At 40.5% G+C, this 18466-nt stretch overlaps 1 protein-coding gene and 1 long non-coding RNA gene across 3 annotated transcripts; one reads left to right on the top strand and one right to left on the bottom strand.

Moving 5' to 3' along the window:
* Positions 1 to 1906: 1906 nt before the first annotated feature.
* Positions 1907 to 15323, bottom strand: LMAN1 (lectin, mannose binding 1). Of its 2 annotated transcripts, none has more exons than XM_032095950.1 (13): positions 15119 to 15323; positions 14158 to 14312; positions 13967 to 14074; positions 13445 to 13506; positions 12630 to 12729; positions 11292 to 11415; positions 10900 to 10958; positions 10171 to 10303; positions 9166 to 9362; positions 8989 to 9059; positions 6663 to 6813; positions 5832 to 5953; positions 1907 to 4784 (listed from the first exon to the last, which is right to left on the bottom strand). In XM_032095950.1, the coding sequence occupies exons 1-13, from the start codon at positions 15300 to 15302 to the stop codon at positions 4748 to 4750; spliced, it is 1503 nt and encodes a 500-aa protein (XP_031951841.1). In that variant the 5' UTR covers positions 15303 to 15323; the 3' UTR covers positions 1907 to 4747. The 2 variants fall into 2 exon arrangements, with proteins under 2 accessions (XP_031951841.1, XP_031951842.1); XM_032095951.1 differs by having other exon boundaries at positions 9166 to 9359.
* Positions 14312 to 17935, top strand: LOC116437784. Its single transcript, XR_004237453.1, has 3 exons — positions 14312 to 15164; positions 15744 to 15854; positions 16365 to 17935. It is a non-coding gene; the product is annotated as an uncharacterized LOC116437784 (long non-coding RNA).
* The last annotated feature ends 531 nt before the right edge of the window (positions 17936 to 18466 follow it).

Below are 18466 nucleotides of genomic sequence, written 5' to 3'. Positions count from 1 at the left end.
TAACCCCAAAGGAAGCAAGTCAGATCTTCTTACTGTTCTTTCTTTTGGGTTTCTGTCAGCTCTTGCCCAGGCTGTCTCCATCTACATCCCTGCTTTGGTGCTGCATAGAACACCTGCTGTTTGTAATCCTAATTGCTGATAAAGAATAAATAAGTCTGAGTGTGTATGCCATAAAACAGTCTGGATACCTTTTGGGTGTAGATTGTTTCTGTAGGTCCTCATCTTTCAAACTTTTATTTGCATCATTAGCCTCACCAGGTCTACCCAGGTGAAGATTTCCAGGATCTGCTACCTAGGTCATAGACTATTTTAGGAAAGAAAATCACCTGCTAGGTCTCCGAAGTTCATGAGTTTGGGTTTTGAGCATTTATCCTACTGCAGTGACTGCACATGCCTTAATGCAACATTCTGGAATTTTGATTATCTAAATGGTTCTCCCAGCACTCTCATAATTTCAATGAGAACTGAGAGATGGGAGGATTCCAGTTTGCCTAATGCCTTAATATATATTACAGCCTTTCTAATTAAAGCAGACCTATTACTACTAAAAAAACAAAACCAAAAACCAACCAACCAAAGCCCCCCCCCAAAACCAAAACCAAACCCCAGGACATTCTGAAATCCTGGATTACTAGTAACTAAACAAGAAACTTTAACTTTCTTTTTGAAACTCCCACTCAGAATCATGAAATCCAAGTAACAACTACTTCATCTTTATTTAAAATTCTCCTAGCTGGAACTTTGCAAACACTACATGGAGCACTGATTTTTCCAGTGTTAGGTCTCAAGAGTCTTCTCCAAGTGTATGGGAAGTGGTACCTCTTAAGCTTTTCACTGTTGGTCTTTACTGAAGAGAAGCTTCCCTAACTTGGCTGTAGGCTTTGATCCCTCTAGAAATGTTTCTAACATCATTTTGTGCCTGGAAGTGATGCTTTCACAGGATTGAGAAAGGCAAGAATTGGCTTGGGGAAGGACTGCTGAGAGGTCTTGCCCTCCAGGTCTCACCCCTGCAATCAGCAAAAGGCTTTCCAATGTTAATTTTGAGATCAAAGATAACGAAAAGGGCTTTGAAAGTTACTGGGCCTATTGGTACTGAAGCTGCTGAGAAACCACAAGAGAGACTGGTGACAAAAGGCAAAACACAGCCAGTACCCCCAGAATAATTCTGTTTCAGGCAGGTGCTCTATTGAAGTTAAAAAACTTACTACTTTTTGTTGATGACAGGAATCCCACACTTCATAAAAACATACAGACAGCAGCTAATTAAGTACTCATGTTGCCACTTCCTTTGCTTTAAATCTATGTCTTTTCCATCTAGCTTAAGTGAAATCAAAATTAAAGACTCTGTTCCTGTTTTATCTGATAAAAGTAGGTGATATAAAAAAGCCTGTGTTCCACACCCAAGGAACACACGGATCTCTAACCCCAGCATTCAGTCTTGAAACAGGCAAATTCCAGAGCTAAAGATAAAAGCCTCACAGAGAGGCCAGCCCAAAAATGCCATCCGAACTCCCAGTCTTTTCTAGATTCTGTGTTCCTAACAGTCACATAATGCAAAAATACATAGGAGTTCTTGGAAGAATCAGGATTCTGCCCTGATTCAGCCCTCTACCAAGAGGATGTTGCCTTTTCTAGCAGCTGGACCATCAGAAAGATGCATTTTAGGGTTTAGTCAGCTTGAATAGATTCAATTCAAAGATCCCTCTTCCTCCACTTGCTAAAATCTTGCTCCTGGCTGGGGAAAAATGACAGAGGGAATTCAGCCCCAGAATACCATTAACTCCCCAGTGTCAGGTAGAACTGAACCCAGGTCTGTAAGTATTCAGACTCTGAACTGAGGGTAAAGAATGCTTCAAATACACTTGCTTAGATTTCATGGACACGTACCAAATGAAAAGAAAAAGGCTTACTAAAAATATGCACCTTTATTCAAACAAGGTTATCTCTGAACTCCAAGTATCAATTTACATCAGTCAGAAACAAACATGAAACTGTCAGCTGTTTGAATTTAAAATAAAATAAAAAACCAGTAGACATTTTTTGGTGTTACAGTAATTGATCCATTGAGAAAGGTCAGATTTTCTTCCCACAGAAGTTACAAACCAGAGCAGTTAATTTACAAACCGTATTGTGCATTTGACTTGTAAAAGATTCAGGGATCACCATCTGTTTAACAACCCCCCACCAGTACAATCCCATTCTCTTGTCATTGCCAAATATTTGCTACTTATCATCCACAATTCAAATATAACTTATTCTCTCTAATATTGTCCAACTCAATTCCAAGGTGTCTTTTCCTCCTAGCTGGGAAATCTTACTGGATAAGAATCAAACACACTGTCACTGTTGAAAGAAACCTCCTAACAGGAGGCTACATTGACTGAAAAAATATTCTTAAAATCCAAATTTCTTGCTATTACTTCAAGAAGACAGGATGAAATCTGAGCTGGGCAGTTGGGAGTTTTCTTTTGATCCAGTGAGTTATGGAAGCTCCAAGGAGAGACGATTGTGAAATGAATCATGAAGCAAAGTTACCAGTCTTCTGATGTTCCATGTTAGACCCACTGTTCCCTACCACAGAAGTTTTCTCGTTGCACGTGGGAGACGTGTCTGATCAAGCAGCCTCCTCCTGAAGAGAAAACTGTAGGTTTCAAGTTTCCCCCTAGACATCACCCCCAGCCTGCTCTTCTTTCTAACCAAACAGAAGTACAGGCTGCTCCAGCTTTAAACCAAAGGAATGGGTGGGTAAATTCACAGTAACAAAAATTCAGGCTCATTCCAATGGGCACATCAGAACTGCTCCACATTTTGCCAGATATTTATCAAAATACTTTCTGCATAAGGGGTTTTGCAAAGCCTGCTGTGAGAGAAGGAGCTCTGTTTGGATGTTGCACTGATAAAAGAAGGTCTGCAACTGAAAGGAACCACCACTGCACAATTTCAGAACCATTTAAGAAAATATATTACGTTTAGTTACAAGAGTCAGGGTTGTAATAGCTTAGATTCAAGGCACCTGGAAATATTTGCTGGTGTTGAAAGAACTGAAGCGATAAATTCCAATGTGTTATTCTGCTTTATCTGAAAAGTTGTTTATTCATTGATTAGCCTGAGGCAATAGTTTCTCTCATTAGTACAGCAAAATCTGCTCAAATTTAGAAATGAATCTATAAAGCTACACCACTTAGAGTATCCTCCATACTGCAGATGTGTTAATTGGTGTGTAGGCAGTGTCATTTTCTTGGTATAGCACAGACATTCACTTTTTGGACACTGTATTAGAAGTAACAAAATATATTGCATAGATTTATCATTTCTCCAAACTGACAGGCACAATACTGAAGTGTTCTTCATTACAGTGAATTTGGCAGCACGTGTTGCACTCCAAGGGAGCAGACTGTAGAAATGCAATAGGAGTAGTCATATTACAGATCATTTTTGCAGATTCAGACAAACAAATTAACAGTTCTAAGTGAAATATCCTGATGCATTTGTGTATTTTATAGAATTCAGGAAACTACAGAAATACTTACTCTAATTCTACACACAACTCAAGGACAAAGTTACCACCGATATGTAAACAAGGCAAAATTAATTAATTTCACATTCCTAAGTTGGGCCCTCTGCTTTCTTTCTTTCCTGAAGCAAATGTTCACTTGATAAGCAGTATCAAAATCACATGTTCAGCCTTATGCTTTTGATATCCAGGCAGGAATTGACACAAAATACTGGTTCTACAGATTAACAAACGTGTCTGAAGCTACTTTGTGAAGAAATGGGTTAACACTCAATACCTGCAGTTTACAATATTCACCATGTCAAGATTTAAATCAAAGCATCTGGACTTGATACATGAAAGACACAAGACAGCTTTAGGAAAGTAAAGACAAATTCACACACTAAACATATCCTTGATACAATCAGATTGGAAGACAGATAAAGCAATCATGTTTGCTGGAAAAGTTCCACAAATCTCCCCAAAAAATTACAGACATATTATTGAAACTATGAAAGAAGAAATCAGCCCCACAATATACTTGAAGAAATTACTTTATCACATTTTCTCTCACTGCCCAAAATCAGACTGCAAAATAAGGAGAAAAGCCTTTCTTCGCATGCTCTCTATAATTGGTGTTTTACATCAGGTATCAACAGTCAGGGTCTTAAAGGCCTGTCTTTGTATCCACGCATTAAAAAATGTTTAAATGAGAATTAAAGAAGATATTCTTACACTGTTAAATCCAAGTGGTAAACAAATAAAATGTTTATAGTAAGTTTTTACCTGCCAAAAAACCACCAAACCCCACAAAAGAACAGTTCTTTGAGGTGTGGGATTTTCCTACCTTCTTTTTCTTTTCTTTTTTTTAACTGCTATGTCAGGACACTTAGTAGCAAATTTTCTGCACAAATCATCCATCTGCAATTCACACTCTGAACAAACACCAAGCCTGGGTGTTTCAACTCCTCTTCTGGAATCTTAACAAAGCAGAAGAATCGGGAATTTGCCTTTCAGTATTAATGAAAAAGTCAGCTGAAAACACAGACCTAGATAGGGTGCAGTCTTCCCCCATCCAGCAGTTGCTCCCTGTTTTAGCATCAACACCTTAAATGAGAACTCATTTTATTTAACAAAATTCAATAATTTATAATATTGAAGTATATCCAACACTAAAATTTCCCTCATTTACAGAAGTGTAGAATTTTCTGTGCATACAGACTGCTGTTACATACACACAAAAGGAACAGGTCATCAAAAGAACTTTTTGGCTGCTGCTTCTTGTTGGCTCCTGAAAGAAAAGGCAGAAAAGAATTCTTCAAGTCTTTTTAACTTAAAACTAGCTAACTGTTGTAAATTTTCATTTATTTGAGGATTAGAAGATTCCATTCCTTATCAACAGAGACTTAGAGGAAATGTTAAGTCATATCACAAAAACAGGATATAATTTTTTCTACTCACAAAGACATGGGTAGCATCACTGTAGTTCCAATTTTGCATCAGACACAAAAGGAAAAAACCAAACAACCCCACATTCTGGACAAAAGCCAGAAACAATGAAAGAACAAACAAACAGATTTTTAAAATATTCTTAACGTTTTCTGAAGCTTCTCGGTATCTGATTGGCCAAAAGATCAGCCTAGAAAAGGAAACCCATGCAACTATTCAGAGAAAGGATTTACTTTTCCCTCTGGCACAGATCATTAATTTTCTTAGTGGATACAGACACTATGGATCAACCACATCCAGGTGCTGGAATTACAAAGGCATCACAAAGAACTGGAGGGGAACAGCTCCTTGTTTGTCTTGGAAATCATCATTCCAGCCAATGGCAAAAAGACTACCAAGCATGGAGGTTGTCTTTTCCATCAATGCAAATAGAATTTCAACATTATGACATCACAAGGAGGAGGAAGACAACAGAAAAACCATCCCAATTAGCTTAGATAGAAAAAAAAGAAAAGAAAATAAAAGACACAACATTCAGGCTGAAACAGGTCAGGTTCCCACTTGATACCCGGTGGGTGAGTGGGGATAGAATAAACCAAACTTCATTGTGAAAATTCAACATTTCCAATGAGTTCTGGGACAGTGGTAAATTCTGCATTCTTAGAGGTTTTGAAGACCTGACCAGTTTAAACCCCAAGTGACCTTGTCTGAATTCAGTGTGGACTCCGTTTGGAGCAGAAGATTGAACTGGAGACCTCCCAAGGTCTCCTCCAATCTGAATGATTGCTTGTTTTAACAAGATTAACACAATGATGCCATTCCAATGACATTATCAGTCAGCAGTTCTAAAACTATTTGCCCTGCTGTCTTTAAGCCACACAAGACTTACCTATACATGACATAACCAATGAATAACACAGTTTGCACCGCCACAAATATGAAGAAATGCATTGTAGATAAGCAGGATGGAAACGGTGGCAACTCTGGACACTTTGGTTTCTCGCTGGATGGCTAAAAACCAAGAAAAGACCAAACAAGACATCCTATCAAAAGACTTACAAAACAAGGGCTTTGCAATGTGATGTAAAAATTGGAGCACAAGCAGAAAATGGAGAGAAATTACAGTACTCTGAAAAATAATCTTACTCCTCATCTCACTCTCCCCTTCCGCTTTTATGTTTCTCAGATAAATTGCCTGATGTTAAATTGAGGGTTATATAGAAAAGAATACATAAATATGGTAAATTAATCAAGGACCTTCTATGGATCATAAGCTAATTCAGCTTAATTGCTACCTAGGCTAGACTAAGGTACTCCTGGATATGAACACAGTCTTTTTTGCACTTAGAAACCTTAAGCAGAGTCTGCCTGAGTTTCCTCTGATTAAAGCTCTCCCTTGTGTGCAGAAGCATCACAGAATCTCCTCTGTATAGAGCTGTTAAATAGGGGGACAAACACAAAAAAAAAAAAGCACCCAGAAAACCTAATTGCTTGACCTTGTTTCCACAGGAAATTAAGACTAAAAATCGTGCTCTTTGTGCAAAACTTCTCATCGAGACCCAGATCATGCAGTTAGGTCAAGGCAGCATAGTTTTAGCGAAGCAGCTTAATGAAGGATTAATTGCTCCCTAAACTGCATGCTGGCTCATCGTAGCTTTTCACTAACAGCCAAAGAAAGCTGTGTTACACTCATGCTTTACACTCCCAGCACATAAATTACCGTGTTTCGTTGTACTAAATGCTCTATGTCCCTCTTGACTACATGAAGGTGTTCTTTGATGTCGTTGAAGTGCTGAGTTGTTTCATAGACTCCTGCAGAGCCAGGGTGTTGAGCTCCACTGATGGATCTCAGAGCATCAGTCACAGAACTTCTGAAACAGGACAAACAGCAAACCAACTTTCAAAACACATCAGCTTTTCTACAAACAGCAGTTATTCTGGACCTTTTTTAGTTCGTTAGAATTAGGCTGAAATACATAGTTGCCCCAAAAGGCAGCAAATTTCTTCTAGCTTTCGAGAATACCTCTCAAGAAATAATCCTTTAGTCAAACTATGATTTTTAAAAATAGTTAATTGCACAGACAGTTGCCATTTGTAGAGTGCCCCATATCTCGGTCACGCTGAGAATAAGAACTAGCAAATATTCTGTTGCCAGAACTTCTCCTTTGCCTGCCTGACTGATGAGGGCTATAGAACAAGAGTTCTGTCTGAGGCTCTTGCCAAGGCTTTAGGATCAGCAGAGTTTAATGCAATCTTTGAAGAAAACCAAAAGCTGTTTGAAAAATAAATAAATAAATAAATAAATAAAAGCAGTCATGAAAGAAATAAAAACAAAGAGGCTTTAGGGATAAGAAAAGATTTAGATACATCCTTGTTTCATGATTACCATTTATATGAGGAACTCATTTCCCATATGCACTGTCATAATACTTAACATTGTCTTATTGCGAATTCATTTTGCTTCTACAACAAATGAAATTAAATCCAGAAAAAGTTGAGGTTTCATAACTAATTTGGTTTGAGGTAAACTAGTCAATGAGAGAAAAAAACCTTAATCTCTAATCAATATGTTTATATAATTTTCCTGTAGTGTGCTGTTTCTTTTGAGTTGCAAAAGAGGATTATTCTACAGCTAAAATATTTATCATGTGAATGATAATCTCCTCATTATTAACAGAATAGACAATCAAAATGTATGCCTTTGGATTTCTTTTTAATTTACTTAAAACTTTCCATTTGGTTCAGATGGGAGCTTACTTCAATGCTTTCACAGAGCACTCCTAACTCTTTGTAGAGTGGTCAGCAATTTTTCATTTACCTGGACTTGCAATTAGTATTATAATAATATATTTTAGAAATAAATTTCTCACTGGAAGGTTTTATCTTAAATAACCCATCATGCCCACTGCCTAATAACCACTGACAGTAATTCTGTCTTTCCATATGCCTCACAGTGTTACAACGTAAGTGGGACACTCACTTAGTTCTTCTCCCTCCTAACAGAACCGTATCTACATAATGAGTAGCAATCTGCACACTCACCTTCCCCCAGACTGATCCAGTCTTTGTTAAAAGCAAAATAACTTCCCTTAATAGACACAGGCTGCATCAAATTGAATTTATATTGACTTTTGCATTAATAATACCCTGCTGATAGTTTCTATTGTAGGAACATGCAAGATTCTTCTGTAATCAGATGATGAAGAAATCCACAATCTTGCCAAGAAAATTACTTGGCCCCTAAGTCCTTTTCCTGCAGGATGACAAGCAATGCACCAAGGGGCTGTTTATTTCTCTCTCTAAATAAAGCATTTCTTTAATCTAAGAAATATATAAAGATGATGTTATGCAAACTCCGAGCTGGTAAGTAGTCACTAAAAGGGCAGACTGCCAATATTAACAAGAAAATCTAATTTGCTTGCAAGGTATAAAGATTTGTCAAGAATATTAACAGAAAAGCTTCCGTGGAAGAACAAGTGCAAAAATGGAAGCACTCTAATCTTCATTCTACAAAAAACTGACCTACTTAGATAAATCACAAGAGCTGCCCTTGAACTAATACGGGGTGCGGGGGGGGAAGCACAACTGAAGGAACTGTTTTCTCCTTTTTTTAAAAAATACAAGGTAAGGAAGGTTTTAGCTGCTACAAATGAAGGGCTAAACCAGCTTAAAGGCATTCCTGATTAAGACAGCAACAGCAAAATATTAAAGAAGTATTGAGACATCCTCATCAAACACAAGCATCTTCACAAATCTATGTACAAACAGCACCTTCAAGATAATGGTTTTACTTCATTGTTTTTAAAGGGGAACTTACCTGTTGAAGTGGAATTTCATGATAAAAAAAGAGACAAATTAGGGTGCTTAGCAATCCTTGGGGCATGAACTGACTTTACTACAGAAATTAAATATATGCAGAGAGTCTTCACTGAGGAACTGACGCAAACATCAAGTTTGTCAATATTGTCCCACTGAAGTAACGCACAGGATTTAAAAGGAAAACCATAAAATTCAAAACACACCCTTAATATTTGGAAGGTCTTTACCTTATTTCCTTTACTTGTCTAATGACCTCTTCTTGAGTTTTCACAACTGTCTCTATCTCTTGCTGGGAAACCTGGTAGGGGCAGGGGGAGGAAAAAGATCAACATATCTTGGAAAAAGCAAATGGATCCCACTGCTGAAATCAGGCTGGGCTCTGAATCACCATGGGTTTTATTTACCTGTCCCTGATGACCTGGAAACCCAGCTCCTCTTTTGGCAATCTCCTCTGTGACTGCAGAGACGTATCTCCTCTGCTCATCCAGAATCATGTCCAGTTGCCTGTTAAGCTGTTTGATTTCCAGATGAATTCGATTCTGCCCCTCAAAGATTTGCCTCAGTTCACGATCACTCACAGTTTCAAAAACATCATCTGCTGCTAAGAAAAAAGCACAGGGGCTTCTTACACACGTGCACATTCCTCACAATTCCTTGCGTTGGATCATTTCTCTTGCTCCCTTAACATATCCACATCCATCTACCTTTTCCTACAACTTCACCGTCCCAAAGTCCAAAAGACTCTGTGGCAAGGGGATTATTTCTGATCAATAAAAGGCTGAACTGTATCTCAAAAATGCAGATCAAAATAACATATAGGACCTTTAGAACAGTCATAACTTATCACTGTGCAATACAGATGACAACCTGAAATTCCACGTCTAGATGCCTAAAGTACATTCTCAGTGTATTTGCATTCACATACAGCTATTAAAATCCACGGAAGTAACAAATGGCTTCCATTATATTTTCAAATAATCAGGTTCTTGTTTGCCCAGCATTAGGCAAGCATTAAAAAGCTTTTCCATGTAAGCACATGATCCAAGATATGCACTAGACCATCTTTTAAAGGGTTTTCTGTGAATGTAGAGAAACAGACCAAAAAGATGTCCTTTAAATAATGAAAAAGGCCATGCTTCCTTAATCACCATTTTACAGAGGGATGCATTACCTTCTCTTCCTTCTGTTGTTCTTAATTCCCACCATGTTTCCAGTCATTCATTTTGTTCTCAAGCCAGGCACCACTAAAATAACTTTAGAAACGGGAAGCACTTTACAGTAAAGATTTTTAAATAATGTAAGTAACATCAGTGGGAGCTTAGCAAGATCAACCGGAGTATCCCTAGTTCTGAACATCCTGGAAAACAAACATTTCCCTGGACAACTGAAAAATTGCTCAAATAACTTGCCTGGCTGTCCTTGCACATCAGGATGTTCCCTTTGAAATTCTTCCTTCTTCTTATCCAATTCTTGCTGAAAGTGCTCAAACTCTTCTTGATACTTCTCTTTATCTTTCTGAGGGATTTCTGCATCTGGTGTTGGCTTTAAAACATTATTGGAGGGAAGGGCATGTGTGAGATTTTTCTCATGTTCTCCCCCCCGCCATGCTTAACACAAATGATTCTGCAGCAAGGCTGTTCAGATTTCAGATGTGAAGATATAATAAAATTACTGCAGCACATTAATAAATTTAGCTGAAGTGAGAAACCACACATTCTCATGGAGAACAAATAGAAAATTTTCCCAATAGAAAATTAAAACAAGCTTTACATGGATAAATGCTGTTTAGCAGTACAGAATCATTCTAGAAGAAGGGAAAGTTGAAAGGGAGAACAGATATTTTCCCACTTTCCAAAGAAAATGTACTTTGTAGTACTGCATGGTTTGATTTAACATCACGAGTTTTGTTGCTTCAGTGGTGCTTCAGAATTCTGGTCTTGAGAATATTAATGACAATATTACCAAAACATTACAATACCAGTTTAATTTTTCTAAACCAGATGACAGCACAGCTACATGGCAAAACTGTGAAACAGGAATGCCACGTGTCACTTAAGAGGAAATACCATAATCTGGTGCTGCATATAAAATAACATGCACAATAAAATATTTTACTAATCATGCATAAAAATCCTTACTGCTTCCTTCCCAGGCTCAGTCAGCTGGAAGGTCAGAAATGACAGCACATCGTGGTCATCTGTATTCAACAAACAAAACAAAACCACCTTACCAATTCCTGTAATTCCCAAGACAACCTTCCACTTGCAAAGGATCTTCAAAAAACAGCATCCTCCCAAGCGTTTGTGCAGCAGGGAATGAGAGTATATAGGGGCTTTGTCGGGAAAAACCAAAAATTCTTCACCTAAGCATGTCATTAATTTGGGACTGCAAGACGGTTAATTACATCATCATGGTCAAAAATTGGTATAATGGATCAACACTCGTAGTAAAAAACCAACCACCCAACCAATCTCTCTTGCAAGCCTTTCAAGTCCCCACAACATTTGCCATAAATTTTAACGTTTCCTACCTGCAAGTCCCCCTGTGGCTGCAGATATTCCAAAGTACCCCTGTGATGGCAACACCATATCTTCCACTTTGGCACAAAATTCATAGTCCTCTTTATCCGGAGTAAAGCCATTATTAATTAATACCTAAAAGGACAAACACTTAGGATTTTCACCACATTTGTGTTAATTGTTTTGTCAGTTTGCAGTAATGCTCACAAAATACAACTAATTGGGTAACTCAGCAGCTCAAACCGGAAACCAAAAACTATTTCTTTTCTGAAAAGAGACATTTTACTGACATTTTACATAAGCATTCTATTTGCAAAAGTCCACATCCTAAAAGGGTTCTGGGCAACACAGACCTGATCTACACCAGTCATCCCTTGCAGTTCTGATTCAAAGCTTAGGGAGACTCTGCAAATGCATCCCCAGAGAAAAGAGAGAACTGTTAAGTTTAACAACAACATCTGGGACAGAGAAGTTCCTAGAGGAGGCATCAGGGCCCAGGTGAAAACAGAGCAGCCTTGGAGGCTGAAATTTAACTTTCATTCAAGAGTGACAGGCAGCTTTTCCCGTTAACAACACAGTACAAGGTCTGCCCTCTTTTAGGTGCAGTCACGTTTACTTTTAGAGAAACTTCTACTACAAAATGACAGCTCTGCACTTTATGGCTGCTACCTGTGAATATACGAACGGCACCTTTCCAGAAGGAATCAGAAGCCAACACACAGACACTTTGTAGTTGTCACAACCCAGCACCGCATTAGTATTTTTCTCTCCTTACCTAGAAGGAATTCACAATCAGCTGAATAGTATTTAAGAAGTCTTAAAGACTCCCTTATACCAGTGGTTTTTAATCTTTAGTCTTCAAAGCCCTACTAGGTTTTGGAGGTGAGAATCCTCAAGTAGCAGATTTAAATCTACTGTTAAATAGTTTCATTTTTTTAGCCACACTTCAGAACCTCTGGTTCAAAAATAAGCTACAAAACCCTCTGCAACTCTTAGATCAGCTTAAGAAATACCAAGCTCAGGAGCTTCTCAATCACTTGAATCTTAAACAAATCCTGACTTTGGGACACCTCTCCAGGCAAATCAAGAGCAACAGAAGGGTTTGAGCACATTATGAGTGTGTTTGCACAACTGCCTCCTAAGTCACATCAGAAAAATCAGCAATACCTGCATTCTAATGTAGCCAAAAGAACCTGTGTAGCATTAAAACACAACACCTCCTTCCAACCTCTGCAGCCAAGCTCCATATTTCTAACACCAGAACTGACACATGTGTTGCAACTCTGCGAAAACCAGTTTCACATTTAAGAAATTGAGAAACACAAGTAATTCTGTTATTTCAGACTTACAGTCAGTGTTTTTTGGTAGTATGTGATCTTGACTCGCACAGGATAGGGCTTGTTCCGAAAGTCCCTCTGACAGGATGCCAGTGCTTGCGTGGATCCATCACTGTGCAAAAAGGGAACATCGATAAAAATAAGTGTTATGGTTTATCAGCTGGGCCAAAAAGGTGTCTGACTCTCACTAAGCAACCTGATCCCAGTTTTTCAATCTGCAAGCTTTTCCAAGGCTGTTCTGTAATTGCACTGAGCTTTCTCAAGCCTGGGATCTCCAGTACTGCATGCTGTACACTTGACACAACGCAGAGGGAATGCAGGAATGGATGGGGAAATCTGTTTTCTGAGGTATAATTCTCAGATATATTCCTGCACCTGGGAACCTGGATGGAAATAAGATGCAGTGACTGCACCAAGTGAGCTAGACACCTGTCCTCTTTGAAATCCAAAAAGGTGTCCATTGTGCTGTTGATAAACAATCAAAAATCAAAATTAATCCAACTAATTTTAGTAACAGCAATTAGCTTTCAGTTAGTCACTTCTGCCAGTTATTAGCTGTGTGTGGAGGATCCCCATAAGCAATAAAGTCTGTACTGTACCTCTATTTATCTGAGTTCATCCATCCCAAAGGGCATATGCCACTTAAATATCGATCAGTTGCCAATTTCTCTGCTGTTACTGCCAAAGCAGTGTTTTAACAAGTAGAAACCCTCAAATGTAAAGGAAACAACAAAGTTTCATATGAAAGAAGCCTTTATAATGCTTCTCATGGAACATTTCATCAATTAAAAGCAAGCATTCAGCAATAACACTGAAAATAAACTTACTTCTGATGGTCATACAGAAGCTTTCCATTATTGCCTACAACAATCACTCCAGGATTGTTTTTCTAGGGAAAGAAACGGCACACAAATGGATTAGTTTAATTTGAAGGGAAGCATCAGCAACATCCCTGACAGTCTTCTACTAAAATCTGTCTAAAATGTCTAAAAGCAAGCCAAAATTGTGCAGGGGAAGCAAAAGCAGCAAAGCAGACCTATTATGTACTGTTTAAGCTTCAGGATCATTCTGGACTGGGAAACTGAGAACTGAAAACAGCAATTGTCATCCTCATCTGATACAAAATCTTTGCTGCTGAGTTACTCAAGGCAGATTTCTTCCAAGAAAAAGAGCATCTCTGAAGACACACATAGAAATTGCTGTTTCCACTATAAGGGAAACTTGACTACTTTATTTTATCCCTTTGAAGTGAAACAGGGGAAGAGTAGAAAAACAACATCCTTGCTTTTTCCTCAACAGGCAGGAAATTAATTTATCATCTTTTCGAGAAGAGTTTCCTTCCAACCAACCTTTCCATCATTGTCAAAGGAATCAAAGAAAATTCCAACACCGTTCCATTTATCAGCTGCCCCGAAAACAGGACCTTCCAAGCCTTGCTCTTCTGTAAACCAGATTGCCTATGAAGAAAGCAAAAAGTCATAGGTCAAGATTCACTTTTAAAGCACATTTATTTTTCTCAGTTAGGTCAAACTGCTCCTACCAATCCATCAGCTCCAATGCGGCCTCTTCCTGTAACTCGAAAGGTCACTTCCACTTCCCAATATTCAAATATTGATTTGTTTTTTGTCCACACTGAGCCTTTCTGGCTTTTCAAGGAGGTTGTTATGCGGATCTGATCTGCACTTGGGATGGCATCTAGAAAGCAAACAAGATGTTCTAACTTTCTGTTTAGCAGTGTAACAGAACAATAGGAATACATTCAGAGAGAAACTCGCTTGCATTAAGTAACATTTCTTTTTGGGATCATTTTCTTGAAAAAGCAGGAGAAAAAAAACCTCATCTATGGACAGTTTCCTCCATGTTACTTGTAGCATAATGTCAAGTAAAAAAGTTACGTTAAGCAGTAGCAACTAAATTAAAGTCTGCAAAAAACCCAGCAGAAGGTACTGCAGAGAAACTATGTGAAGGTGGAACTGTAGATGTCAACACCTTTCATAAGGGGGGACACTCGGGAAGGATGACAAGCCTTTCTGAGCACAACGGAACCCTTAACCCAAAGGGCACAGAAACTGTACAAACATTGTTGAACCAAGTCCTATTTGCCAAGGCACACTTTGCATTTCGAGCTTCGAGACGATGAAACCGAACAGTTTTTCTGGCAGCACGGCCAGGGCCGACCTCGAGCGCGGCAGCAATGACACATCAGCACTTCCCGGCAGCGCCACGAGTCCCCTCCCCAGGGCCCGCAGCCGCCACACTAGGAGGCTATAGGTACCTTCGCACCGCGGGTGGGAGCCCGGGTGTGCCCGGGCACTTCCCCGTCACCGCAGCATCTCCTCTGCGCCTCTGATGCCACGTGGAGTCCGAGGGCACGGCTGGCACCCACGGCCAGCTTCGCCCGCGGCTTCTCCCCGAGATCCCGCACCCCCCTGACCGGACACTGCTGCCTCCGCCTCAGGAACGCCACTGGCCCGGCCCCGCCACCCCCGTCCGGCACTTACTGCCCGTGTGCACCCAGAACGGCACCGTGCCGTCCGCCTGCACCAGGTGCGGCCCCTTGAAGCTGTACTTGTACTCGAAGCGCCGATGCGGCGCAGCCGCCGCGCCCTCCGTGGCCTGCGCGGCGGCGAGCGCCGGGCCGCCGAGGGCGAGAAAGAGCAGCAGCAAGGCGAGCGGCACCGCCATCTTGGCCGAGCTGCGGGGCGATGCACAGGGCCAGCGGGGCGACCCCTGATTGGACGAGCGCGGGGGCGGGCGCGCGGGGGGCGGGGAGAGGGGCGGGGCCGGTGTGCGGGCGGGGAGCGGGGCGGGAACTGGGCCGGGCTGGGGGCGGGGCGAGGCCGGCGTGAGGGCGGGCAGCGGAGGCGGGCAGCGGGGGCGGGGAGTGGGCCGGCGTCGGGCTCCCAATGTGTCCAGTGGCCACGTGGGAGCCTGGGGCCGGCCCCGGTCGCGGTGTCTCCCGGCGAATTTCCGAGCTCCCCCGGGTCCGAGGGGCCGCGTGCTGTGGGCGGGTGCGCGGGACCGCCGCATTTGTGCGGCCTCTCGGACAGCTGCGAGCCGCAAACAGTGCACAGAGCGTCTGAAGGATAAATAATCTGTTCTTTCCCCTCAATATTACTTTCGTAGCAAAGACTGCATTTCCGCGGGCTCTTTTCAGTTCGTTTGCAGAGTAGTCGGAAGTCCCGCAGGAAAATCCACACTGTTTCTCTCAACATGCGAGGCCAGCCTTCCACAGAGGTGAGCAAAGCAAACCTCGGGTGACAGGCAGGCCGGGTGACAGTGGTGACAGGTGGGGATGGCCCCCGACACTGCCAAGATGAGAAACACGGCTGTTTTAAGTGTGCAGCATCACGGAGCAGGGGCAGGGCTTGGCTCAGAATTAAATCAAGCACTGAGCCAACAGTTAAGAGCTTCCTTTTTCATTCTCTCCGTTTTCATTTAGCAGCCTATCGTACAGCCGTATTGGAGAAAAAATAATTATCAGGAGTGGGTTGTGGTTTTTTCAGCTTCTTTACACCCTTGGGGTTTTTTCTACATTTTTCATACCCATTTGATTCTGACATCCCTTCTTTTCCTCTTAATCTGTGAGTATGAGCAATCTAAGACTCTGTAAGTAGGTTCAGAGCCTACTAAAGAAGAGGATGATCTTGGTGGCATTCAGGAGAGATTAAGTTCTTTTTTTTAAATGGTACACATTTCCTTCAGCATGGATGAAAGTAAAACCTCACATTCTCCCTTCTTTTTCAGCCACACAAAGGAGTAAGCAAATATATCAGGACCAGATGGGACTTGGCAAGCAAAATATTTCTGAGATAAATTTTAGAAGAATTTCTATATATAAATATATTGAGTATTCTTGATCAGTTAACATTTGTTTCTATAGAGAAAGAAGTGCTTGATTTCTTTTTTTTAATAGTGTCTTCCATCCAACAATATTCTAAAACATCCCCGATTTATGAATCTATTTTGCTTTTTTAGAGCATATATGTGGGAGATGTCAAGGGAATTGGGAGTCTCTTCTTGACAGCTTTCTAGACACAGAAAACTCAGCCGTTTTTCTGTCCTTAAAAGATCTAGAAAGTAATTTTTGAGGTAAAATTCTGAAATTACTTCTGGAGGATAAAATGATGTGTGTATCAGAGATCCAAACAGAGCAGCACGAGGCCCTCTCCTGTCTGTTTCCTACATATGGCATTAACCTCAGAATTTATGCCAATAAAATACCAGAACCACGCTGAAGGAGACTAGAACCCTAAAGCACAAGCCTTGAAACAATTCCCTCTTACCCACATGAGTGAAAGCAGGCTGAAATTTTGCCACTTAGAGGCACTGCCATAGAAGCTGTATTAGCAATTGTGCATGGAAGATTTGTAAAACCTCCTTTGAAAATGGAAATTCCTTTAAAAGTCTTCTTCCCAGGCATGGAAAGCTGCCCTCCAATCCACTGTGACGTGCAGAAAAACATCCACAGACTCCCAAAATTATAGATATTAGCAGTTGAGACTCTTCCAGTTAAGTCTCTTCAAGCTGTTTTGCTACATGAGCTCACTAGAGGAAACAAAAAATGTTTCCTCTTTGTAAGAACTTTCTTGAATTCTGTCCTGAAAATTACATTTGAATTCAAACCCAGTAATAGGGGAAGGAAGGCTGAGCAAAGAGAACAGAAAATGGCTCACTGGCCTGAAACCCACTTGGATTGGCAGGGACTGAGAGCACTGGCAGGATGATTATCTGTATAATCATAATTCTGTACCATCATAACAAGTGAAATACCTTCATTTTCTCAAATCCTGCCTGGAAATAGTTGGTATCATTTCTGTCATTATTCTTATAAAACTGCCATGATATTTTCCATAGGTCTTGTCAGGGAAGTCAAAACCCCTTGAACACACAGTAACTATAAATCTCTCCTTCAACCTCCAGAGCTCTCAGCTTTTGGACACATTAACAAGCCCACACTGGAAAGGGCAGAAGAGAGAAAAGGAAAACAAATGAGGCTCCAGTGAGTGAACTCTTCTAAAAAGTGTGGGGGAGAACCACTGCTTGTGCTAATAAACTTCCGAGGTATCTTGTGTTGAACTTGAGGATTTTGAGCAGAAATGCAAGTGGCTGTATCTGTATCCAGAGGACCTGTCTGATCTCTTCCCATCTCAGTGATCGGTCCATGATTTTTATAAATATCCCTGAAAGCAAGCTTTTGCACACAGGCAGAATTATTTTCTGTGTCACAATAGATGGGAATGCTGAAACAGACTGGGATTTTTGCACTGGCTGTGCTTGAATTTATGTGCAGTTAATTAAATGCTGTGTGGAAGTCACGGAGGATTTTAGTTTTGGTTTTTCCTGAGACCGTGCCTTAGCATTTGAGCCTTAGCACAGCTTTATAAAGCCACTCACAGAAGCCAAAGACTCGCTGTCCTTGAGCTGCCACTGGAAAAAATGGATAGGAAAAGCACTGGGCATCTTAGAGAGCATTACCTTTTCTCATGATGTCTGTTTATCAAATCAGTGAAGGGAAGGTGGGTTTTCAGAAACTGTAAGCCATATTTCAACAATCCAACCCCATTTCATCTCTACTCCAAGACATCTGGAAGTAACAACTTTTCTTTTTAGAATAATAGAATTATTAAGGTTGGAAAAGACCTCTAAGATCATCAATCCAGCCTTTAATTTTTTTTTTTTACTGAAGAATTTCTTAAAATGTACTACAATTTTCAAGAGACAATTAATATTTTGAGCCCTGTTTTTCTATGCTTCATCTCCCTGTCACAACCTTGAGGATTCTCCCTTGTTCCTCCTCCTAGGCCAGCAATCTGTGTATGAAGTGTATTATTGAATTTCAATTACAA

This window comes from Corvus moneduloides, chromosome Z (assembly GCF_009650955.1).
Source record: "Corvus moneduloides isolate bCorMon1 chromosome Z, bCorMon1.pri, whole genome shotgun sequence".
Taxonomy (NCBI): Eukaryota; Metazoa; Chordata; class Aves; order Passeriformes; family Corvidae; genus Corvus; species Corvus moneduloides.
This window is presented reverse-complemented; position numbering and strand designations above follow the sequence as displayed.

Excerpts from the sequence above, each read along its gene's own strand:
- LMAN1 (XM_032095950.1), bottom strand. The coding sequence starts at position 15,302 with ATGGCGGTGCCGCTCGCCTTGCTGCTGCTCTTTCTCGCCCTCGGCGGC. Across the intron at positions 12,730-13,444 it reads CTTCTGTATGACCATCAGAA|TGATGGATCCACGCAAGCAC; the intron begins GTAAGTTTATTT and ends CTTTTTGCACAG. Across the intron at positions 9,363-10,170 it reads TGATGTGCAAGGACAGCCAG|CAGCAGATGATGTTTTTGAA; the intron begins GCAAGTTATTTG and ends CTTTTTTCTTAG.